The 26,699-nt window shown below is 38.3% G+C and overlaps 1 protein-coding gene across 14 annotated transcripts in view; it reads right to left on the bottom strand.

The window, feature by feature from the left end:
* The window catches only part of DMD (dystrophin), a 995,174-nt gene that overhangs the window by 165,240 nt on the left and 803,235 nt on the right, over nucleotides 1-26,699 (bottom strand). For 12 of the 14 annotated variants that reach the window (XR_008330242.1, XR_008330243.1, XR_008330241.1 and 9 more), the window contains 4 exons: nucleotides 20,700-20,872; nucleotides 17,173-17,329; nucleotides 12,103-12,223; nucleotides 11,201-11,469 (listed from right to left, as the gene is read on the bottom strand). Coding sequence is in view for 11 of the 14 variants with exons in the window: in XM_053386964.1 (XP_053242939.1) it covers nucleotides 11,201-11,469; nucleotides 12,103-12,223; nucleotides 17,173-17,329; nucleotides 20,700-20,872 (720 nt within the window). In the remaining 3 variants the exon portion in view is untranslated. Of the gene's footprint in view, nucleotides 1-11,200; nucleotides 11,470-12,102; nucleotides 12,224-17,172; nucleotides 17,330-20,699; nucleotides 20,873-21,443; nucleotides 21,791-26,699 lie in introns of those variants that run through there. The other 2 variants (XM_053386973.1, XM_053386972.1) reach the window with 2 other exon arrangements.

The raw sequence follows: 26,699 nt of genomic DNA, 5'->3' as shown, positions 1-26,699 counted from the left end.
CCGAAATGTTTGACAACCGAAAACTGAAAGCGGACGCCTCAATACAATAGGAACAAAATAAAAAAAAATGTGTGCATGCACACAAAAGCTCATACCAATAACAAACTTAGTTAGTCTCTAAGGTGCTACTGGGAGGAATTTTTTTATTTTGTTTCGACTACGGCAGACCAACATGGCTACCTACCTGTAACTCAATACAAGGGAAACTCAAAACAGAAGCCATGTCAGATGTCCGGCTTCCGAAAACCATTCAGAAACTGGAGCAGTTACTTCCGGGTTTTCGGCATCCGGGAGCCGAAACATATGACAATGGAGGCATTTTGGAAACCAAGGTTTGACTGTACTGCAAGGGTCCTGTCCACATCATCAGGCTACATAAACTGCAATCAATTTCATAAAGTATGGGAATGTGCTGCATTGGACACCTCAGCTTGATGCTGATGGGAACCCTGTTTTACATCAGAAGGATTTCTGTCCAAAATTTAGGTCAAGAACAATGCTGCTAATAGATCCTAAGAATACTCACTTGCTCCCTTGAAACAAATGAAGTATACTTCTAAGTCAACTGGCTTATTATTTGGGGAATACTCCATTCTATCCATTAAAAGCATTTTGATCCTGCCTTTCTATCTCAAATGGCAATCTTGAGGTGGCTAACAATCATTAAATCAAGCAAGCAAATACCTTCACTTAAGTTAAAACAACAACAACACTGAAAAAGAAATGTCAATACTTAACATTTACTGGCAAGAACAGAAATGTCAACTGAACTTCCCATGTTGGAAATTCCAAAGACTGTGCAGTGCCACCAACAAACTTGATCCCACATACTGACCCCATCCTTAGAGTAATAGCTGTTCTTTTACTTTAAAATAAAATATGCATAGCTAAACACATCTTATTTCACTTGTGAGAGCAAACAAAAACTTTTTTCTCATTAAATGTGAATCAATTATTTCTTCATTTTTTTAGTCTTTCAAAACATGACTTGTTGTGAAACTTGATGCAGTTGCCAATATTTATGCATTCATTATTTCAAAAGGGAGTTTATATTTGCATGATTTTGTGTCTCCTGGGAAGAAGGCACTGCTGAAACAAAAATGAATTAAGTTTTCATCTTATTTACCATTAGAAACTCAAAATGGTTAAGGATGGATAATTTCTGGTGATATCAAGAATACCTAAGCCTTTAGAACTTGCAGCTCATTTTAAATTTTGAAGGGTGTATAATATTCTATCAAAATGTTACTATCTGTCTATGGCATACAATAACTACTAATATGCAGCAGTATAGAATTTAAAAAATGCTTTCCCTTTATATGTTTATTATACATAAAATTATATAGCCTCATTTCTCAGCAAACAGTGGAGCCAAATGTCATGATTATAGGTTTAACTGCATTTCTATTTGTTTACCGACACATTACAGAAACACAGAACATGGAGATGGCATACGACATATTACCCTTTTCACTTGGGATGACAACCAATTAAATAATTTTAAATCTTTTAACAGATTGGCTGATAATGATTATTTCTCATTTTATGTGTACAAATCAACACATTTAAATAAACATTCAGTCATGTCTTTGATTATCCACATGGGACCTGTTGACTGTCAGCAGACAGCAATGGAAGGATGGGCTGAGTTAGAGCCACCTGCTCAGTGCCACTGCCTCACCTCAGAGATGGTGTGAAGAACCCTGAGACCCCCGGGTATAGGGCGTTACATAAATTCAATCAATCAATCAATCAATCAATCAATCAGCTGCCTTGTATGATATGAGGGGAGAAGAGGGGCAAGAGCCTGAATAATGTTGGTTCTCTACCACTGAGCTATGATTTGAGTGGGTGTTTTATTTTGGAAATCTTTTCTAAGCCTCTTGAATAGCCTCATAGGGTTATAAAGCAGGATACTAGTATTATAAATAAATACACAAATACTTGGAACAGCAAGATTTATCATGTATTATTTTCTTGTATGACAACTGAATGACACACCCAGAGGTGTTAGTTTGATTTAACAGGAAAACAGGGGGGAAACCCCACATCACGTTTATCTGGTTGAATCACTGTAAAACTTGGAAATGCAACAGGAAACAAGAGGACACATGCATTCCCCAACTTAAAGCCAATATTCAAACACATACATTTCAATATACTAACTTGCACAAGCTGTAAAGGTGAACAAGGAATACTTCTTACAACTTGGCTGAGATGAGCTAAAGATCACAAAGGCTGTGAAGTGTGTCAGAGTTGAAAATATGAAACTACTGACATATGACAGCAATCCTTAGAAGATTTTTATGAAAAATTGATCAGTGAAGCGCAATCAGGGAGATCATTAAGAAATGCCTGCACTCAACATCCTCCCATGAACACAGCTTGCTTTGTATACAAGAAACTGAAATAAAGATAAAACAATAATCACTGCACTAATTGTTTATATATCTCTGCACTGTGCATTTTAAAGATGGGTGTGTTTTATTGTTTATAACATGGTTACTCCTCTGGAATTTGCTGCTAGAGGTTTTACTGTTATTTTACTTAGAGTGGTTTTATTATGTGCCTGGGCAATTTTTATAACACCCTTAGGGGGAGCGAGGGCTGCTACTACAGAGGCTCTTGTGAGCAATTCATGGAGGCTAGTCATTAAAAGGAAGTGTGTGCGCGTGTACGCATGCCAGAATTTTAGCAGCTGTTTCCCTTTCCCAGTCCTTCCACCAGCCACAGGAAGATGCTTCTGAGTTGCAGGATGGTCTGTCATAAAGTATTTACAATCCACAATCAAACACCAAAGGAAGACTGATAACCAGAATTATGAAATTGCTTTCTATCAACTGTGTCTTCCTAGGTGTACTTGCATCACAATTAAAATATATATTGTCTCTTTAGACATGGCTTTGGTAAATTGCCAGTCCTAATAAGCAGAAGCACTAGTGTCAACTTGTGTATTTAGCAGCCCAGTAAACTGATCATTATTAGCTACCGTACATTCACATTTATTACATATTTACATATAATGCTTTCAAATACATGTATCAAATCTCTTTACTATTCTATTCCACCCTTTTAAAAGTTGAACTATTTAAACCCAGTTGGATTGAAAACTTAAGTTGTGAACTCTGCAGAGCGGCATGTATCAACTTTGATAAGAAATAGTTCCAAGCCTTAGCAACTGCATGACAACCAGGACAGTACAGTTACAGTTGTGTTTGTGTTTGTGTGTGAAAGGATTTTGCTTGCAGAAGGGCTAAGAAGCAGATCTGGTGTAGCAGACAAACAATGTTGACAATCTGGACTTTGCTACTTTACTCTGCTACAAACTTTGGGCCTAGGGAAATAGAGGATATTCATCCTCCACAGTGCTATTTTTCTAGGAAAAGAGGTGCCAGAACTCACAATGAATGCTTTCCTCGTTCTCTTATACAGTCATACCTCATGTTACGTTTGCTTCAGGTTGAGCATTTTCAGGTTGCATCCCGCGGTGACCCGGAAGTACCAGAAAGGGTTACTTCCGAGTTTCGCCGCTTGCGCATGCGCAGACGCGCAAAATGACGTCACGCGCATGCACAGAAGCGGTGAATCATGGCGCACGCATGCGCAGATGCGCATTGCATTCTGCTCATGTTGCGAACGGGCCTCCGGAACGGATCCCGTTCGCAACCAGATGTACCACTGTAATGGCAATGGTGCCCACCTAAGAAGTACCAGAACTGAGTAACAGCTTTGTTTCTCCTAAATGTTAATAAAATCCCTATGAGATCAAATCCCTCAGGTGACGAGATAGTGAGCTACTGAAGATTCCACAGGCTTCCCAAGATAGGAAAACTTTCCCAGATCCTATTGCAATATCCAGTAAAAGGAAGTGGTTCTGTTCCACTAGAAATAGGTACCTGACCAACAGTTCAAATAATTTAAAGTACGCTATAGCACACCAGGAGACGGAAATGGCAACAAACCAGAACAGCCTAATTATCTGAATTGGGAAAGTGCCTGACAAATACAGAAAGACTACACTGGTCTCTCAGGAGTGTAGTATGTATTGACCCAGTAACTTAATTAGGCACATGATGAAATGGCAGGAGATAAATGAGGGAGAAAAGACTTTGTGATGGATTGACGTATGAAGGATGTGGCAGCCAATTAGGTTTTATGCCAGAATGATCAACAATGGATGCAGTGGCTGCTACTGAAATGCTCAAGACAAAAAACATAGAAAAGAATTGGATTTTGTATTATACTTTTATGGGAGGCCTCCAACAGAACCATTTAAGAAGCTTATGAATGACATTTCTAAGCTCTCTGTGATGGCAGGTTAATATTAGGAATCAGCTTAATGGCTATTCCAAAATGAAGGGGACAATTTCCACCTGTTACATTATGTTGTGTCACAGACATGTATAAGAGCCTAGAAGGAGTCCAAGATGATAAAGAGCTAGAAAACAAGTTTGTGGTGAATGCTGTGACAAATATGGAATACATGCTGTGTTTTGGGTCAGAGGGAGAAAAATCACCTATTGGGTTGAAATACAGTGTTCAATCATAGTATCTGTAAGATCAGAGATTACAGGAGACAAAGAATCAAGAGGTTCCCCTCACCTTGCTGGAACAGTATAAGGCAGCTTCCAATGTTTCAGAGTACAGGGCCTTAAGCAGCTCAAGAATGCCAGTGTATTCTCATTTGCCCCATTTTGCAACTGTCAGATCAGGGCAATAAATAGATTCTAACTTTCAAAAGATTAGAATCCATCTCATGGCCAAAAAGATTCTAAACATAAACCTCCACATGATAAGCTACTCAGCAATTTAGACAACAGGTCTTCCTAAGCATTGCAATGAAAACCAATTCTTAATTCTTTTGTTTTTAAAAAATGCCTTGCTTCAGTACTTATACCACTATACAGTATTAAACTTCAAAAATGCATGCTGAACTAAATCTGCTACCACTAACTAGAAAGTCACAACTGTTTGCATATGGGCTGAATTTCAAGCCTAGAAGTGCCTGCATTGGAACCCTTGCTTTCATCAATGAAACTATGGTTCTCTGAGGTATTCCTAATATGGTGTGGCTGAAATTCTGTGTGCACATATACATTACCACAACAACTGCACCCTCATATATTTGTCCATAAACATATTTACTAAACTTTCTTTTTAGAAATTCAGTGTGGAATCCATCAAAGTCATTGACATGTTTTTTTGGAACTAATAAGCCAGGCATAGGCAAATTCGGCCCTCCAGATGTTTTGGGACTACAACTCCCATCATCCCTAGCTAACAGGACCAGTGGTCAGGGATGATGGGAGTTGTAGTCCCAAAACATCTGGAGGGCCGAGTTTGCCTGCGCCTGTGCTAAGCTCTCTGAGGAAAATGATAATACAGTTCTTCATAATTTGTTCTGAATCAGAAAAAAAACTGATTGGAAAAGAAAGAGAGATATTTAAGGAAAAGAATCTATGAGTTGAGCATTCCAGACAGCTCTATGTTCATTATACTCCTTACTTCATATACTTCCAAACTAAACTAATTACTCTGTTAGCTTGATACATTGATTTTATTTCACTCCCTGACTTGCTTATGTGCAGTAGTTACTTCACAGTTATGGTATCTGCATACCTGATAGCTCCAGCATCAAAATAAATCCCTTGTGTACATAAGAATGACAGTGCTGAAGTTATTGATAAAAGTGTTCCCGTTAAAGATGTATTGGGAGGCCACCAGTTTTAGGGGGGGGGAAACAATTTAATTACTTTTTGGGGGGGATTGATTATATTACTCGCTTTTCTTGATAAACTTTTATTTCCTTTATATCCTTATAATAACTCTCATAAAGCCTTGGTGGTCAGTCAGTCAGGATATGTAGGCAATGTAGCAAATTTCAGTAATATATTCATCTTTAATAAAATAAAATGCTGACAGTTCCCCAATTCTCTAGTTAAAGGAGCTTAAATAAATAAATAAATAAATAAATAAATAAATGCTTACTCAGATTTTTCTTCTGCCTTGCCCTCAGTCCTTTTCTGTTCCTGACACAGCCAGGCTGTGTCATTTTCAACTGCCCCTCTCAGCCTGACCTTCTCTCTATTCTCAGTATTCTATTCAACCTCCTCTCCCCTTAATTCTCTCTCACAGCTCCATACAGAACATGTGCATGGGGTCACCCTTATTTTACTTATTTATGAATCGCTTCCCATAAAAACATCCCAAAGCGATTTAACAATAACCAGTAAAAATAAACCAGTAAAAATAAAAACACATACAACATCAATTTCACTTGCAAAAACAGATACACACTAGGAGAAAAAAGTCCACTTAAAAAGCTTGTTGGAAATTGAAAGTCTTCCATACGCACCCAAAATATAATGCAGATAGTGTCTCTCTGTTATGTCTGATTATGACTACAAAAATGCCTTCTTAATAAAAGCCACGAACACATTACACTACTATTCAGCAAAACAAAAAACTCATACTAGACAGTCCCCTTGATCTAACTCAGCAAACCAATTCCCCAAAGACATAGCACAGATGTAGAAATCTTCCCGGAATAAACAACCCAGGAAGTAAAATGCACAGCACTTGTCAACATGCCAGAGTTTCTTGCCAAACATTAAACTTTTCAGAAAATTAGCCCTTTCTTTGTTTCAGCAGAAAAGTGAAAATAACCATACTGGAATTACAAAAAGTGCTGAAGAAAATTATGATAGTCATATAACTGTCCTGTTTAAAATGACAACAACAAATGTGTGAATTGCCTTTAACATAAGTCTCCATGTAATTTGAAAACATACCATTAAAATAGCTAAAATAGTTTTTAAAACAGTAGAAAAAAACAACTAAAGATACACTTAAAAACAATTCAAAATGAACACCTAAGGCAGAGATAGGCTGGAAAAGCTTGTTGAAAGAAAATTGTCTTGAACTGTTTCCACAAAGTGCAGATAGCGGATGTCTGTCATATCTTAACAGAGCTGCTGTTCCACAAAACAGGAGCAGCTCCCTAGCATTTGGATTAACATTTAACTGGTGACTACTCAAATAAAACTTGGGTTCCAATCTCACATCTGTTATGGATTAATTACATTTCACTGTCAACCAGTCTCAGTTCCTGATCTGTAAAATGGACCACTTCATAGAGCTGGTTGCATTGTTTAGACTGCAGTCACTTGCAATTGTACCTAGCTGTATGAAAAATGTACCAGTTGTTTTAAATTTGGGCAGAGCAATTCAATAACCCCCTTACGCTGGGTGGAGGTATTTGGATTATTATTATTTCTGGATGTCTTTAATGTTTGATGTTTTATTATTGTTTTATCTGAGTGGGAAGCTGCCCAGAATGGCTAGGACAACCCAGCCAGATGGGTGGGATATTTTCTTCTCCTTCTTCTTCTGGCACAGGAGTCAGTGTGAGTGTTGTTGACAGGATGTTCCAAAATGGGGTGTTCTCAAGGCAGAAGTGGGCAGGGGCTGAGCTGGCCCAGAATCCATCTTATTGCTGTTGCACAACAGCATAGAGCTCAACTTCTGTGCCAGCATGGGGCTTGCATGGTGACTGGCCTGTTTAAAGTCATCAGCCTGCCCCCTGCACCTTCTGCTGCAACCGTCATGACCAGCAGGACTACAAGGCCTGATGGCAGGGAGAGTTTAGGATTGGACCCTAAAACTCACCTAGACACTCTTACAGAGTAGATAATGGGCCCATATACACCAGAAAGACAGAGAGAGAGAGAGAGAGAGAGAGAGAGAGAGAACATTTTTAGGTTCTAACGTTTTTTCCCTACTTTCATGAGTTAACCAGTAAGCTTTTTAAAACCTTTTTTGCTCCAGTGCTGAACTTTTGGAACAGATTAGAAAGGAACAGAGAACCTTTATGTGACTATGAGTCAGTTCACCCAGCACGCTAACAAAAGCCTAGTCAAAGATCAGCACCACTAAAAAGCCATATTCTGTTCCTCTATGTCCATTCAAAGCTTGCACTGAAATCAGCAGGGCATGCCCATCTGAAGCAAAAGTTTAGCTTTATGTTATATATGGATAGATAATATTAGCTTTATTCTTGTTTTTAATCCTATCCAAGTTCTAATATTTCAGAAGGAATACTTTGAGTGGCTGTGCTGCTTAGCCCTCTGATTTAAGGGGGCGGTTAAAGCAATTTTTAAGTTGTGGTGCCTTCAAGGGAACTAAATTAAGTTCCAGGCAAGGATTGTGGTTAGAAAGTATATGGCTGATCTACTCAAGTCAGTATACTCTGTGCACCCAACTTTACATGCTATGGCTGCATTAACAATGCTAAACATATTCCTAAACATTCCTATATTATAATGATGCTTAATGATAAATCAAAGGAAAAAGGAAAGCTTTTGACTTTCACATTCTCCAGGACCACCTGCTGCCACCAATATACCTGTGAAATATTCACATTCAGGGCTGCCAGCGCTCTAGTACTAGTATATGTATTGCATATTCTGACTAGCAGTGGCTGTCCAGGATCACATGCAACAGTGTTTCACATTGCCTGCTATCTAATGCTTTTAGCATAGCAGGGGGCACGGGAGAAGATGTCTTCTTTCTCTCTCCCCCCCCCCCGAAATGCACCACCTCCTCAAGGTCTCAGTAAGACAATGATGATCCTGCTTCAAGCTAGGGGGAACCCTCAAAAGGAGCAGTCTCATGCAACCTGCCTTACGCAAACTGAGCACTACTGTACTTTACTTTGTGGTTTGCATATGTCTGTCTTGGGAGACAGTGGAATGAGCCTCCGGGGATGAAGTCAAACTGTTGCAGTAGCAGCACTGAAGTGACCTGGGCAATGTGTATCGAGATCCTGGGCTGCCTTCTCAGCCTTACAAAGGAAAGCAGAGGTTGGCTGCAGGTGTTGCTTGGAAGGAGGCATATGAGGTGCCATCCAGCTGTTTTAGGGACTCCACTCTGGATTTGTGTAGGGTTTAAACCTTAGCCTTTTTTTCTCCCGAAGATATCTCACAAGGCAGAAGAGGTTTAGGATCAGAGTTTTCCTTCTTCTAGATGGGCTACCTTCCCAGGTTGACGAGCCCCACCTGCCCCCTTCTACTACAAGGGCAGAAACCACCTCCTTAACCGTTGTATCCACTATTGGTTTTGTCCACTCAATCTGCTGGAGTTTTTCTTCACATGCAGGGGAAGTCTCTAACTTACCTTCACCTGATTTAGCTGGCTAGTTGAAGCCTTTTCCCGGGGTGTTGCTGCTGTCACATGCTGATAGCTACTAGGAGCCACAGGGGAGAGGTGAGTGCAGGGTGGGGACCAAAGGTGGACAAACTAACCCAGACGAAGCACGATGTGTCCCCCACAAGAGGGACTTCCCCTCCCCTAACACCTCATACACCCCACTACTTTACTAATAGGGTAATAATGTCAATATTATGAAGTAGTATTTAAAACTGTTCAAGAAGTTAGTGAAGAACTTAATGAGATACTTATAAAGAGAAGCAGGACAACTTAAATGAAATGGACAACAAGCTTTGGTGTGAACACATGAAATTAAGTTCGTATTTGGAATGAAATAGTAACCTTCAGTCTCTGTGCCATTTTTCTTACTGCTGACTAAATATATTACTAATACTGCAATTTGATCTTTTTATACTTAATACACATCAGATATGTTTTAACTGACGGCATGACATCTCTTCTTTGTGAATCTTAAAGGATGTAGCTAACTACAGTGTTATTTGTTTTACTATTATGGGCCATATGCATTTGCATTATTTTTTTGGGTAAAACTGCAGATAGCATCGATGGATATATACCTAAAGCAACATGTTTACTCATATATATTGTTGTAATGCTCACATTTGGCACTCATGCTGACTATTAAAGATACAAGTACTACATTATGAGGCACACTTGCACTAATTCTGAAAAAGGAAGAATTCAAAAGCACTAAAATCTTCCTTACATATTTAATATAGCAGTAAAACAGCATGTGCTACCACAAGCAATCCTTAACACAGAAAGTAGCTTAACGAGCTAATGTGCCTCAACTGGAAAAATATGCGAGGAATTATGACATCACCAAACAAATAGGCAACCTACTATGGAAAATCAGGATATCTTGCTATGTTAGTCAAACTTGCTAAGAACAACTGTAAATTTTTATTGGCTTAAGCCTCAGTGTAGCTAATAATACATATTTTCCCAGAGAACCAAACTGATCACAAGGCAACAAAAACATAGTTTTCTCTAAGTATTATTTTATTATTACTTAATAAATTTGTATACTGCTCTATATCTGCAGATGTCAGAGTGGTTCATAGTATAAAAATACAAAATAAAAAACACAAAATATTAACAATAACAAAATCAAAACAAACAAACAAAACCCTGCTGCCTCCCAATGTCACCAAGAATGTCAAATGATCTGAACATGTTCACATTGACTAACAGGTTTTGCCCTGTTCCCTATATCATATTTATTTAGCAGAATTAGGGCAATGTTCAGAGTTTTCTATCTGTTAGCAAGACCAGCCAACACTATTTGCTCTATGCCACAGTACCTCTCTTGACTTTTAATAAGGCTAGTTCAAACATCATGACCTCTATGTGAAGGTTGCAGAAGGATTGTGGAGGTTTCTGCATGACTGCACTCCACTCAGGGAATGTGACATTTGTAAGTGTCTTGCACAACATGTGACGGCCTGATCTGCATATTCTTGGTGGCCATAAATCCTGAAGAGAGAATTCTCCATGCAGTTGAGGTGTCACATATGATAAAAGGGTTACAAATAGTATGCCCATCCATGATAGTCTTCGTCAAGGGCTATAGCAAAGTGGCTTGAAGGTAATCATTATTTCACACAGATCATGGTGGCTGCCATTTTGAATGTTAACTTATGTGGAGAGAGAAAATGCTCAGTCTGTGAGGAACAAATGGAAGATATTGCAGCTTTGAAAAAAAAAGATCTAGACCAGTAAGACTTGATTTATGTTTATGAATGTGTTTGGAGTTTTTCAATTTTCAATCTCAGTTCTGAATTTTATGGCATATTATTTTTAATGCTGAATATGTCTGTGACATACTGCTAAAGAGTTTTCATCTTTAACTTTGTTAAATTTTATTTGCAAAATAATTTTTTCATTTAGCCTTGAGGGGGGAACATACCACAGAAGAATGGCAAGCATATCTTACTTTCAACAATGCCAATGAGTGGAAGCATAGTTTTACCTTGAGTTTTTCTAGGTGATCCTGGAGCGAGTCAATCAGCAAATCTCCCACTGGCTGCCAAGAGCCCTTGAGAGCTTCAGCCTGACGTAGTTTCAGGTCCAGCTCATCCATTGCCTCCTGAAGCTCCTGCAGTCTTTCAAGAGCTTCATCTATCTTTTTTTGCCATTCAGTGGACTGTAGATTAAGTTTATCCCATTCTGTTTTGACCTCATCTGCTTGCCTTCGCAAGAGTCGAGTGACATTCTGGGCTCTTTCCTCCAGAGGCAGTTCTAAAAGTGAAGTACAAAGACAGTTAGATCTTGTATAGACTAACTGTACACAAATGAAAAGAACATTTGAAAGTTATCAGCTATGTTTCATATAAGCACAAATCTGAAAATACCTCTACTATTAATACCCACTATGTAAACATTGCAAAAGCAGGGCACTGATTCAGCCCAGATCATGACTGCTGCTTTCAAGTAGTCATGTAATCCAGTTTTTCCTGTGCTACTGAAATGGCATATGACTGAACTACTCAGAAACCGCAGTGAGACTGCAGCTGTAAAGTATGAACTGGTTCCAATTTTGAAAACTAGCAAGTTATTTTAGTTTTAAGGTCCCTCACCCTTTTGGAATAATAAGTTGTGTCTCAAGAGATAATAAATTCTAAAATTGATGTGTAATAAATTGTTCTAAATGCATGGTGAATTTGCACAAAATTGTTTTGCCTCTTGTTGAGCTGCATTCATAAATATGCAAATAGATTACTGAGTGCTTATGTCTTGCTCATCCTCCCCTTTCCCTATCTAAGCTTCCAAATATGTAGGAGATGCCCTGACACTGACAATAATAATTTATGGATCCTTTAGTCATTGCTTATCCCTCTATCAATATGTTATTACAGCTCTACATTCAATTACCTCGAGGCTCCTGGTAGAGCTTTTCCAGTCCCTCCAAAGGTTGTTCTGCTAGGAATAATCTCACTGTTTCAAGTGCACTCGAGATAACAGGTTCTTTAGTTTTCAATTCCCTCTTAAAGGCCTGTAAAATGAAACAAAACAAATCTAAACTGGCATGCTAGTTGTTCATTTTGTCAACTTTTTGTACAATGTTTCCTGCATTAATTTCAGCCAAGTTTATGTGCAACGAAAAGGTCAATGACTGAAAGAAACAAGGAAAGTGAAATAATTTCAGAATTCTTCTTCACAAAATAGACATATTTCCGTTTATAAAATAAAGGTGGGAGAGAAAATCCAGAACACTTCAGCGCTGCTTTATATTCCTCAGACCAGTGAACATATACTGTGCTGCAAATGGGAAGGCACACCGATTAAGCTGTTTGCTGTTACACTGAACCCCTTCTGTGACTAATACCAGACTTCGTAAAACTTTGAAATCTTGCTGGAAGGGACAAGGTTTTAGGTGGTATTACGTTGAACAGTGCTGGCACAGCTAATGCTGCCTGAGAGGCAAAAGATTTCCTAGAATGTAAAATGAAATCCACAGTGATCCATAGTCGTAACTTTGTTGTTGCTGACAACTTTGTCACAAAAAGTAGTTCAATAGTATGACCATGATAACACTTTGCTCCAAGTGGAAAAATTTAGTAGACTTGGGCTACTATCTAAATAAGAATACTAACTACTAACTGTTCTGCAGTATATATTGAACACTGAATACCAGTGTATTGGAAGAAGCAAAGCTCACCAGTGTCAAAGCAATGATTCTTCAACATCAACTTCATCGGACTGGTCATGTTATGCGGATGCCTCTATTCAGAACTTAAAAATGGAAAGTGTAACACTGGTGGTCAACAAAAGAAGTTCAAAAACTCTCTCATGGCAAATCTAAAAAAATGTAGTACAGTCATACCTCGGGTTGAATATGCTTCATGTTGAGCGTGTTGCGCTCTGCGGCAACCCAGAAGTAATGGAGCGCGTTACTTTCGGGTTTTGCCGCTCGTGCATGTGCAGACGCTCAAAATGAGGTCACACGCATGCGTAGAAGTGGTGAAAAGTGACGCGCGTGCGTGCAGACGTGCCGTCGCTAGTTATGTTTGCTTCTGGATGCGAACAGGGCTCCGGAACGGTGCCCCGTTCGCATCCCGAGGTACCACTGTATAAACACCGACAACTGGGAAACACTGGCCTGGTATACAAACTCAAGTGAGATCATTATTTTCAAAACTGTAAAGCATGATGTTATGTCCCTTCTCCATGCTTTTATTTGGGGTTCTAATGGAAATGGAGTATGCAAAGCCATTACACAGAAATAGCCTAAGAAGCTGAAGCTGTCAAAAATCTAGTGAGTCTACTTCCCCTCTGCTAAACTGTTCTTACAGAGAACATATTTTCCTATAATTCATCCTACATGTAGTTGCAACTCTTAAGCCCTTCATCATTATACTTCATCCTAATACTTTTTGTCCCCAGTTTGGAAATGTAAGGTCAGTTACAGCAAAAGAATATTAAATCAGTGTCACTAATTTGTCAGCGTTATACTTGGACAGGTCATTCCTGCTGTATTGTTTTTCTATACTAGGATCCTTTTCCAAATTGTATATTAATTCAACTGTAGTAGCTACTATTGATGCCTTTAATTGCCAATGAATGACTTTTTTTTAAAAAAAGTTTACTAACAGAATTTATAATCATAGCTTCCTGACAATTTCATGCCAAAAGAAAGCTGACTATCATTGATAACAAAATTAGCCCAAATGTATGGCTAATTTATAACCAATGATTTCAGGCTAATTTTATTGAATTCCTGAACTTCTTCCACAGTTTGTGGCGACTGCAGAGGAAATCGAACACACATAATATATGACCTGCCAAAAGAACAAGTAAACTACTTTATTTAAGCCCTTCTATTTGTCATGAACACCTGGGCTATAATGGCATTCTGCCCACTATCTTAATAATGCATACATTGATTTGTTCATCTCAAACCGTCACTAGGATCTTGTAGGGCTCTCAAGGGTGACTTTAAATCTCTTCAACTAGAAAAGAAGACACCTCCAACTAGGAAAGAAGACACATTCAAATGAGTGATGAAGGTAACAAAAGAGGAAGCTATGCTTTAATGACAAAAGCATCCTTTCTGTTGGGGATGTATTCTTTTGATATTTTATTTTAGTGGAATTTGAGAAAGTAGTAGTAAAATGGATTTAAATTAACTTTTCTTTTAGTACCTCACTTAAATTTTTTATTTCCCCATCTGAACTGTTTAGCATTGTCAAATGAAAAGAGAACATTGTTACTTAAGGACATCCCATAATAGACCCAAAACTACAAATTTCACCAAGGAGAAAGAAAACAGTTCTAGGTTTTGGGAACTTGAGGGTCCAGGGTATTGCTGTTGTTTTTGGGTACTGATGAAGCTTCAGGGCTGCATTCTCTCTCTCTCTCTCTCTCTCTCTCTCTCTCTCTCTCTCTCTCTCTCACACACACACACACACACACACAGAGAGAGAGAGAGAGAGAGAGAGAGAGAGAGAGAGAGATGTTACAAATGCCACATGTTTCCATTACTCTGCTAAGAAAACTGACACTGAGTTTGTTCACATGAGATGGTAACCAACCTATGGCTTACCAAAACTGCACAAACATGTAAGCTCCTCAAGAGGAACCCACAGCCAGAGAAATCTTATGGTTAAACTTCCTTCCTACTAATCACAAGCTGTAGCAAAGAACTTACCCCAACCAGGTTTGGACAACACAGTAAGCCAAACCTTGGCTTAGATCAGGGCAGCGTGGTTGAAAAAAGGACTAAGGAGGAGCTTCACTCCACACTTGTGCCATCTCAATACATCTAGTTTGGCTTGCTGTGGTGTACAAAGCAGACCATTGCAAAACTACTCTGGGAACTTCCCACTTGAAGAAGAGAAGTGCATGAAAGGTATTTTTTCAATAACTGCCATTTCATTATTTTTGCTGTGTATACAAACTGGCTAACTCTCAGTTTGTGGGCCTGTTCCAGTCCCCTCAGGCCAATTTTATGGGGTTCTGAGACCCCACTAATGTTTGTGGCAATGACAAAAAGGTGAAAAAACAGAAACAGAAGCAGCCCAGTGACATGATGAGGATGCAACCTGCTGCCTCCATAGTCATCAAACATTTTTTCACTGCACCCACAGCTTGCATGTGGCCCTTGGAGGGTGAAGAAACTGAAATTGTATTGTAGGGATTGCAAAGGGCGGTCTATTTAAGCATTAATAGATGTGTCAATATGGGAAATTTATAGGGCAATACAAGGTCTCCTCAGTTCAGAATATATACTGGGGTGGGGAAACAGAAAAGTACAAATAAAAATCTATCAAAGGCAACTTTAAAGCATGTCTTACTTTCCACCCTTTCCCCCTAAGAGACTTTTGAAGAATAGACAGGATGACCTAAATTTGAGGATTATCTTTTGTTCTTTTTGTTCCACAGGGAACCAAAGTGCCAGTAACTAGACAGGTCTTATATTCTGCTATAAAAGTTCTGCTGCAAGGGGTGTGTATGTGGGGAGCTTTTACAAACAACTGAACGGTGGATAGCTTTGATAATCAAGAAGAAGCATTATTGTGACCACAACATATGGATCCCTGTAGGTGTGACAGAAAACAGAAGCATGTTCAAGGCTTTTATAAAGTCAGACATAAGATTTGGTTTCTGACAGCATGCATTTCTACAGCATTTCTTACTCCCCAAGGCATTATGAACTTAACACTGATATCAAGACTGCAAGGGATCAATGTGGCATGGGGTTTGCAAAGTACTTAATTCAGAGATGTCCTAAAATAATCCCAGAGACTTAAATGGTGCGTCAATGAGACCAATCTAAAGTAAGTAGATATGGCTCATGACTTTGAGCCTTAATGACTGCATGCCCTCAACTTTGAGACAGATTGAGACAGCTTTATAAACATTATCAATCATTATATAGTCATACTGTGACACTAAGGGACACTAGCTAAAAATGTCAAACATTTATAAAAGGAGAGGTTGCACGGAAGAATTAGTTGTCCGCCATCTAGTGAAAATGTTACCAGGGAAGTAATTTCTTTGGGGTAGTTGCTTTATTAGTTTCTGTTTTATCTTCAGTTTCTTTGCTGAGAAAAATTAGAGTTCTAAAGGAGGATAGGATAAATCTGGATTTCTTTATTACACCCAGCCTTTCTAAAGGCAGGATCACACGTTACATTCATCACTTTCAAAAGTAGCCATGAGTATGTTGGGCTTGATTGTTGGGGATTCTGAAGGTCTCCAAGGAACAAGAATATGAAGGGAATTCGCAGGAAACATAACAATGTAAGAAGAGCCTAGTGGCCCATCTGGTCCAGCATCCTGTTCCTACAGTTGTCAACCAGGCAGGACATGAATATGGCAAGCAGGACATGAATATAAGAGCACTCTCCCCTTCTGTGGTCTTCAGCAACTGGTATTCAGAAGCATCAGAGGCTCTTCCTATGGAGGCAGTGCATAGCCATCATGGCTAGTAGCCATTGATAGTATTCTCCTCCAGACCTATTTGAAAGGAAGCAGGAGCTACTGACCACCTTTGCTGTATGCTTTTTCTATTTCTCTTTTAGAGGAAAACTCTCCCTACAGGTTGACAAAGATAGGAGCAAGTACAATTGGATACTAAAGGAAATATAAGACAAACAGAGAAATATGTGCCCCCGCCCAGCTATCTGATGCTGACATAACATTGGTGATATCTGAACAGAGTGTTAAACTATGGTTTATTGCTACGTGATCTAGCCTAGGCTCCTGCACTTTCCCCTTCTTCCTTCCTTCCATGTGGCCAGAAAGCAAAGTTTTTGCTCTTATTTATTGTAGCTCTTTGATCTATTCAACAAATTTATGGATTGTGGTTTAACACTAGCTATGACTAGTTTTTTTTATAGCCTATTTCCAAACATTTTTAATTATTCTTAACCTGCTATTAACCTTCTCCAAACAGACCCTACAACGCACTGCAAAAAAACTGATTTTGAATGTTCATACCCGATGGGTGTCATTCTGTTTTTGCACTGTGGGAAGATCTCCACCAATGGGAGCCTGTCGCTTTAACTCATCTTCTTTCAACTGCAGCCATGCCAAAAGTTCCTGAAGAGAAAGGTGTAGTCGTCTCCACTGGTCAGAACTGGCTTCTAGATGAGACCTGGAAAATATAAATTAGTGTATTTATAATTTTCAGGAACTGTTCAGACTTATGACTTAAGATCACACCATCTACCACTACTGGAGAGCATACCCATGCTGCCCAGGCCACAAATTAATACATTATGCTATTGCAAACATACTGGCCTATGCAAATCACTCTACCAGGCTACCAGCAGATAAGGTAGTAGTAGAGACACTACCCATGCTGCTGAGAAGCCAGGTTTCTTTGTCCATCAATTGGCAGCTGCTATCCCATTAGGCTATATCAGAGGAGGAATAGAAGGAGTGTAGCACTACTCTATCAGCACTGTTGAGAGACCAGCAACTTTTGGCTCCTCCTCTCCTTGAACAGTTTCCTTCTTAGGAAAACATTAGAAGAATGGGCAATCAATAACTAGCATGTTAGCTTGCTACCTTCCACTCCATTTTTCTGTGTCATGTCTTTCAAGATTGTAAGCCTGATGGCAATGTCTGTATTTTACTGATGTGTAAAACTATCAGGAAGCCCATTTCAGCTAACGGGTGGGTTAAAATTCTAACAATAACAACAACTGGAACATTTATTTGTATAAGACCCTGCACATATAATACCCACTGCACAGTGACATTATCTGTAGAATCCATACATTACAAAATCCACTGATTTTGTAATGTATGGATTCCTATGACAAGAGATTAGTTCCAGTGCAGAAATGGAAAGAACAGGGTGTGACAATGTGGTTTTGACCCCACACTACACAGTGAATTTGAGGATTTTAAGAAAATACTGCTTAGAGGATTACAGATTATAATGACAAAGAATTCCATATTGCTTTCCTGGATGTCAATAACAAAATTCCCTTTCATTTTAAATGGTAAGAATTGCATTCAATCTCTTGCCTAAAATTCACTATTATAAACTCTTATTCAAGCCAAAAACCTACATTCAGAAAAATAATAATACACCTGATGTTTCCATCCTTTGAACACTAAGAAGGTTATAAGTGTATCTTTTATTTGAGTTTGCTATTAAAAGTAAAAGGCTGAGCTTTGCAAGCAAAAAGTGCTGAAACAAAATATACTGTATACTAGTATAGTGATTAAATAAGGTGGATTATGCACGATAAATTAGCACATCAAATAGCTCTGAAACAATAGGAAAACTTTAAAAAGCATGTAACCCATTCAGGGCTGCCAGAATTACAAAATTCAGGTGTCGTAATTTGTTTATTATTTATCTCAGATGGAGATGATCAGTATGATAACAGTTTAATTTTGTTGTTGTTGCAAATGACTTCTTCCACTTCTCAACTGCAGGACATGAATGATTCCCAAGCAAAATGAGACTGAGTGCTCCTATTATGAGGAATAAGGATCCAACTCTCTTTTTCTGCCTCCCACTTTCTTGAGAAATAAAGATTTAAGCTTTAGCTGTGTTTCCCACCTACATGTTGTGGCTATACTAAATCCCTCATTATAGTTACTGTTTCTCCAGTGCAAGAATGTTCTTTTATGTTTAATTCAAGAAGACAAAGCAACCATGATAAACCAGCGTTACTATTTTCAAATTCATTAATGTCACTGGTGTCAAGATGGCAACAAGTGAACTATAGAAAAGCTCCTTTATTAAAGGCTAACATGCCGTGTTTCTTTTCTTGTACCTCTTTATTTTACTAAGTTCATGGGTTAAAAAAAGGACATGTGAAGAAATATTTCAAAGAGCTATATTCCTTTCCTTATGGCTTGCCTATAGGGAAGATCATTTTCTTCTTACTTCAGTCATCAATATTTTTCAGTTTCACATATTTATTTTTAATGACTAATGTTATGAAGATGGTTTCTGTCATTACACACGCACACAGACTCCTTCAGGGCTACAGCTGCACAAAGCTAATATTTCATACATAACTTTGAAAAGGCTTCTTCCTTTGGCCACCCCTGAATCTCACCTATATACAGAGTACAAACGGGCAAAAAAAGAGTGTCTGAGAAGACTGCCTTGGAGGTGGAGAATTTGTTATAAAACACTGAGATGGTTACTTTAGATGAGATTTTTTCAGCCCTTTGAGCTTTGCTTTTCCAACAGTTCTTTTGTAACATTGCCCTTTATTATGTGTCCCCCTATCCCAGAAGGCAATTTGCGTCTTTCTCCTTTAAGATTTTACAAACTTGACTCTGCATCTCCCATCGGAGGAATGTTCATTGGGCTGGAGTACATGCACACCTGCTTGAGAGAAAATTTCACTGACACCCACACTACATATTTACAGTAGATGAGTTTAGGGGTGTTTCCTCCCTGCAATTTATTGTTAACTAAGTGTTGCTTAGGCATGTAAGCTTTGAGCAGTGTCATCCTCATCTAAATGCTGACCCTTACTATTTTCTCATTTAATCCTGATTTTACTATTGTGCAGAAAATCTGGTAAAATAAGAAAACATCATGGAAAAAGTAAATCTGGCTTAAACGAGGGTTAAAAAAAAACCCATATCGGGTGGCAATTTGATGAACATGATACCATGTGGACTTGCATGCCTGGGCAGCATCTAGACCACAGTAAAGTGTTATGCAGAAGCAGCAGGTGCCAAAGCTTTGCCCATGTCAGTCCTTCTGCAAAAAATACCCAATTACAAGTGAAGGCATTCAGAATTCTGTTCAGAAACCATTTCACATATAAATGCCAAAACAATTGCATTAGCCACGATTAAAATAAGACATGTATAAGGCATCAGGTGTGGACGTGAAGCGGTCTGATTTCCCCCCCTGCAGCGGCTCACATTTCCCCAAAACCAAGTTACAACCCCCACAGCAGGTTGTCTCTTCTGTAGTAGGAGCTGCTGCAGATAAACGTTCAAAGGAAGTTCCAATTATACATATGATGATGCCCTTTCTAAACATAATCAAGCTCTTTTGATTTCATATCTTATTTGGTTTGGGGGTATATGGCAAATACAGTATATGCATATTTAGTTGGGAGTAAGCTCAACTGAACCCAGTGAGGGTTACTCCTGAGTAAAGGGAGATAGGATTGGGCTGTGTTTCATTATATTTGCTTAGAACAGAGTGAGAAGCCATGTCTGTCAGTATAAAATAATAGCATACATTTCAGAGAAAGTGTGGTTGCTGGTTAAGCATGCTTAATCTCTATTTGTACATTCTTATTGAGATTATAAAAAACTCATCAACTTCCTTGCATCCTTCAATCCCTTACGTATAAAGAAAATTAATCATTCTTACACAGTAATTCAGTGCTTGAAATTGCTTAAATTACTGCCAACCAGCCATTTTAGCCCAATTTGAACAAAATAATGCTATAAGAGGGGGGGCAGGATAATTTTTTCCTCAGATTAATTCCCATATCTGCCCTCCACCCTTGCCTTTTGAGCCCTACCTAACATTTAGAGATTTTTTCCTAAGTTCACTCCATCTGAAGTTCATGTTATCCAGGCGTCTCTGCAACAAGGCTGCATCATCAGAACCTTCCAAGGATCTCAAGATTTTCTGTCCATTTTCATCCAGGCTGTGGAAGATATCAGTATGGGTTTCAATTTCTTTCTGAAGTTCCTATGAGGCAACACAGAACAAATACATAAAACACTGGCGAAGAAATATGCTAGGGATAAGTTAACAGAAGACATTAGCAATAAAGGTACATTTTGCAAACTCAAATGAAAATAACACTGATTCATTATCAATAGTGTTTTAGAATAACTAAAACATTCATGTTACCAATTTAAATTAATCACTTTGAATATATAGATATTTAAATTGTTCCTTTACTTTATGTTATTCCTTCCTAATGAAAAATAAACTCTTCTATATACTATTTAGACTGTGTGGTGGTTTCCTCAATAAATAATAATAATAATAATAATAATTTATTTATTTATTTATACCCCACCCATCTGGCTGTGTTTCCCCAGCCACTATCAAGCTAGGCATGGTAATATTATTTTATACTGGCATGGCACTGTATCAGTCAGAGAGAACTATACATTTCAAAACACGCAAAAGCATTTACAGTTGTCGTTGGGCTCTGACGTGTGCCAGGGAGGCAACAATTGGTTATGTCATCATGCCGGTGAGAATAAAAACAGAGACACCAAAACCCCTCAGGATCCCAGCCAAATCTGACCTTTACATGGTATGTCTTCCTGTGTAACATTTTCAACTTGAACCAGAGGCTTCAGAGCAGGTCTTGCTGCACAGAAATCCAAGGAAAACTAAGCTACTGCAACAGCAGAGCTTTAAAATGCCAAGTTCAGTTACATTCCATTGACAGAATGCATTTCAGAGCACAGGCCTCAACAGTCAATAGTAATAAACAGTCACTTTGTACTATGTCAAAACATCAGTCAGGGCCATGGCTGTAGGAGGAACGGAGAACAGCCAGAAGGACCCAGAATGCACAACTGGCAGCTTATGCTGGACTGCCAACTTTTCTTATCACTTTGGAATTGCAAGCCAGAAACTTTTTAAATATTCATGTTTCCCTTCATTTTTAGCCAGGCAGCAACTGCCAAAGGAACATTCTTTGGAGAGCTAACTGCCTGGTACTCACATTCCGATCTGCCTACATGCTGAATAGAGTCTTTGTGTATTATCTATCCCACACTGTGATTTCTAAAAAATATTTTAGCTCCATGAACTTATAGATTTATTCTGGGGGGTCAACGCTGCCTGCTCATTAGAGTCATCTTATATACAAAAATAATAAAACTATTTCTTTCAAAGTTAGAGGGGAAGTGTTGGAGCTGTCAGCATGCTGGCTATGAGCAGTCCTGGATTAATAATTCGCCACTTTATACAAACAATACCTTATGTCCTTGAATTAAAAAATGTACTGCACAGTGTTTCAGTAGTAGTGGTGGTGGTGGTGGTGGTGGTATTCTTTGTTTAATTTCTTAGTTGCCTTTCTCAGAATTGGCCACAACAGCTTACAGAAATGTAAAATGCTGAGTTTAAAACCAATACTAAAAGCATGCACGCCATGAAAATTAATAAAATTAAAAACTGCAGAAGATATGGAAAGAGGAATAACTTGTGCTATTTTCAGTTAAACTCGTTGCTGGGTAATAAGTGTATGAGGGTTCACTGGCAAATTCCTATTTGGTCTTCCTTTGCTAGTGAAATAAAGATTGAACTGTTAATTAAAATGTTATTTATTTATTTAATATTTGATTTGCAGACTGCTGTGACAACCTCCAAAGTCAAAGGTTCTGTGTGCACTGTAGAAGTGAACTGCTACCATATAAACGACATATCTTCAAGGTTGGTGCAAATATAGCTAAGCATGCCTATATGCTAGAGTTTTGGTTCAACTCTATAAACATTTGCACTAGCAAAAGAACATAAACGGATGTCCTCCCTTTAATTTTGATACTGTTCTTTGTGGTGACTATTCTCCACATTTTGCTCTGCCTGCTTTCAAATTGGCTTATGTCCAGTTTGCTACAATTTTCCATTCATGTCTCCCTCAACCCCTTACTGCTTACACAACACAGTGTTGACTACAACACTGAGGACTCTTGAAGCAACTTCATGCATACACTGATTAAACTGCAGAGAACAAATATGTGCTCGTGTAAACTGCTCTTATTGAAGGGGATGGGAACCTGTGTCAAGCTGTACATGCATAGCATCCTGAATTCAGTCCAAAAATAAAATAATAATAATGGAAGAGTGCTGGATCATTAATGCACTTCATAAACTAGTTGAGGTAATCTGGAATCCCAAAATCTGAGGGGAAATTTAGCTGAGATAATTTAATAACTCCTCCCTCAGCTGAAAGACCAACTGGATATTTAAAAAACCCCTCTCAGGTGTGACCTGAGTATAGAACAAAGAGCATCACAGTATTTCTTTTCATCTCTCAGTCAGTACAATGCTGCAGGCTTTATAAATGTCAATGAAATAATCAACATTTTTTCATGTGGTAACTCTTCACTTCTTTAAGTTGCATGTTTACCTGAGCACAAGTCCCATCAAAATGAGTGGAGCTTATTTTTTGAGTAATCATGTATAGTGGGTGACTCACTCAGAGGTAAGACTGTGCAGAGGCCTGGTTCATGTCACCTTTCCGCTCTCCTATTTGAGGGGGAAGAAACATGGGAGCCAGGCCTTTGCACAGAGATTACACTTCATACAAGATTCTATCTGTGCTGTGGCCTTCCACAGATATATGTTCAAACATGCATGCAAAGCACCACTTTGGGAATATATGAACTGAGGCTGAGTTTACAATAGGACATTCAAATCAAATGTCACCAGGCCTGAAAAATCACCTTGTGGTAAGTGCATCACTTCGGATGCCACCTCACTGGCTTGTCAGCAACCACTCTAAATTGTACAACCTGTTGGAGCAATATTTGAGGCTTTATAAAAGCAGCAACAACAACAGCCAGACAAAATACATTCACACCCTCAGTCACTTCAGACTAATCTCAAGATAAAATTACACAAAATGCTGTTACTTCTTTGAAAAAGATTCTACATCAAGATTAATGAGGCCCAGCAAAGCTTTTTTAGCTAGATGTTGTGGCAAGTGTGAAACTCTCCAGGGAAACCCAAACATAAAAAATGCATTAACAAATAACTTTTTCAGAACATGGTCACACATAAATCTGACCACATGAAAATCCATTAACACTAGCTACACTGAGGAAAAAGGAAAATCACCGTCATATAAAATTCATTCTCAGAATGTTTATGTACTACTTATAGTTGACCTGATAGCTATGGTCCTCCTCTGCTAATCAATCAGTGGCTGGACAAGACCTTTATTGTGTTTCTTAAAAAGAAGAGGAACAGGAAACTTCTAAGTCCATCCAAAACCAACCAACTCCAGTGCCACCTAGTGATTCAATCTTATAATGATACAATCCACATATTTTCCTCTTAATTAAAGGGTTGTTGTTGTTTCATTACAAGGAAGAACAGTTAAGCTTTGTGGAGCTTTGTGGCAAGACATATGCTATGTCGTTTCCACTAGAAAACAAGATTGCATTCTCAATGCTAACCAGATGCCTATGGGAAGTCTGCACAAAGAGACATGATTCCAAGAGTACCCTCTCAACTTGTGCTCCCTAGCAATTTGAATTCAAAGGCATATAATCTATGATACTGGAGGTGGTACACTAGCTTGCTCCACTAATAGACATCCTAAACAAAGTCCCCAGGTGTCTGTCACCTGTGTTTCATTCTGGAACACATAAGTCATGTAGTTCTGGAATTTTTCCCACCAGAGTGTCAGTGATTTGCAGGATAGCTTATCAGAAATAATAAAGTAATTGATGTCAAATCACATATTATAAGGACTATATGAAAAGTGAGATATGGCAGCACACCTTAATTATTTTCTGACAATACCCATGAGGCTGATCAATCAATTTCATTTTTTTAATATTAAAGAGGACCAAAAACACTTCTAATACTACATTTAGAAGAACTGTGTGCCGTATATAACAGTACAATTAGAGATGCATGCTTAACTCAGTTTAAACTAGTAAAATAATTCAACTAAAGCTTTTCCAATTAATTAGTGGTTCTATTGTATTGGAACAGAGAAGGTATAATAAGGTATTAAACAAAGTGAGGTTGGGTGTGCCTGATTCTCATCAAGTTTCTAAGGAGACTTAACTTTTTAGTTTGTCCTGCTGAGCGGTTCACGCAAATGTATATTTCCTATTGGGTCCTCTTTGGCTTTGTTAGCAAGTCTCTTCTCAAAGCTGTTTGTCTATATGGTACATCTATACACCAGCTTCTCTATGCACTTCAATTATCTGTTGAGTCATTCCAAAATAAATGAATGATCCTTAAATTTATTAATTTATGAAGAATGCATTCTTATGGTCCATGAGAGAGTGTCCCTAGGGGCCACAGGATTTTGCTGCTATGCCTGGAATTAAATTGTAGGTGGAGCAGAAGACACTGAGCTCATCGTTGAATGGCAGTGGCTCAAATAACAGATTTCAGGAAAATGCATAAAATGCCTACTAGCACTTCTCTGAAATTATACTCTCAAACACAATGCAAACTCAGTAAAAAACAAAACAAAAAGTTAATCTAGATATAGCTGTAGCCCACATCAGCATGCAGGCTGTACAAAAATTCATTCTAGAGCTGCTTTATCTGATACTCTATTGTTCTTCATTTTAGCAAGCTGTTTAGTGCAAGAGAATCTTTTGTTTTATGAGAAGAAAGATATATTGTAGGCCTTTCAAATCACTTGACTAAAAACATTTTTTATTCTGCTCTGTAAAAGATATCAACATTTGTATGATATAATGTTAACATATAACATAAATCTTAACCAACATAATATAATCTTAAAAAATGCATGCCAGTAGAAAGTGTATTTTAGGACAATGTATGCACCAAAAAAGGGGTGAATTTAACTTACTGTTTGCCTGGAGTCATAAGAAATATATCAAGAGCTGCAGATTAAAGATCCCCCCCCCCAACAATGACTAAAAAAACAACAACACAGAATGCAACATTGCCTCATAAGAAGTCCCAGGAAAACAAAATAAAGTATGTCACCATTATGTGTTTCCTATTGCAGTGAAAATGCTCTTTTCTTCTCCTAGTCCATCAGTATAACATTTTGGGGGGTTTATCTCAACAACATTTACACAGCAATTTCCATAATGATAACATCTTTTCAATGAAATGTTAAATGCAATTAAGGGGCAGATATTATGTGTTAAAAGCTTTGTTGTGAAATGGCTATACATCATCATGTCATCAAGCCTCTTTTCCAACCAGTCTATGGCATGACCTCAATTCCAGTTTGGTATGATTACATTGCAGAGTTTCATGTTAATGACTTGATGAGAAAAGATAGATAAAATTGTATCTCTCTCCTGCAGAGATAAGCCTATGAATATTGCTAAAACATTTCCAGGATCGAACACCATTTTAAAAAGATAACAGAAGATGAAACACATCTCCAGAAAAAGAAGCAAACGCTGACAGGTGAAAGCTAAAAGAAGAGCCTTTCAAAGATGATCCCTGAAATCTTAGAAGCTATTGTGATTTCAAATAAATTTGTTGAAGAACTAAATGATGTATGGATTAGACTCTAAAGAAAAAGAAAGGGCAGCTCAAACATGGTGGTAAAGAGATTTAAATAAAGGAAATGAAAAAGTCATATGCGTCTGTACATTGCTCCAACCCTTCCATTTCTACTCTCCCTGCCATCTGTGTCCTTAGAATCACATTGTGATACGACCTTTCATCGCCTTTGGGAGACACTGCATTGATTTCTTTTTTAATCTAACCTAACTAATTTTTAATCCCATAACTTCAAAGATCAGGTCTCACTGCTGCCTGCTGCAATGGGAGAGTGCATGACTTGACTTTTCTTTGGTTCATTCCGATGGAACAAGGC

Source organism: Podarcis raffonei, chromosome 4, assembly GCF_027172205.1.
Source record: "Podarcis raffonei isolate rPodRaf1 chromosome 4, rPodRaf1.pri, whole genome shotgun sequence".
Taxonomy (NCBI): Eukaryota; Metazoa; Chordata; class Lepidosauria; order Squamata; family Lacertidae; genus Podarcis; species Podarcis raffonei.
The sequence above is the reverse complement of the archived record's forward strand: the minus strand, read 5'-3'. Positions and strand labels throughout refer to the sequence as shown.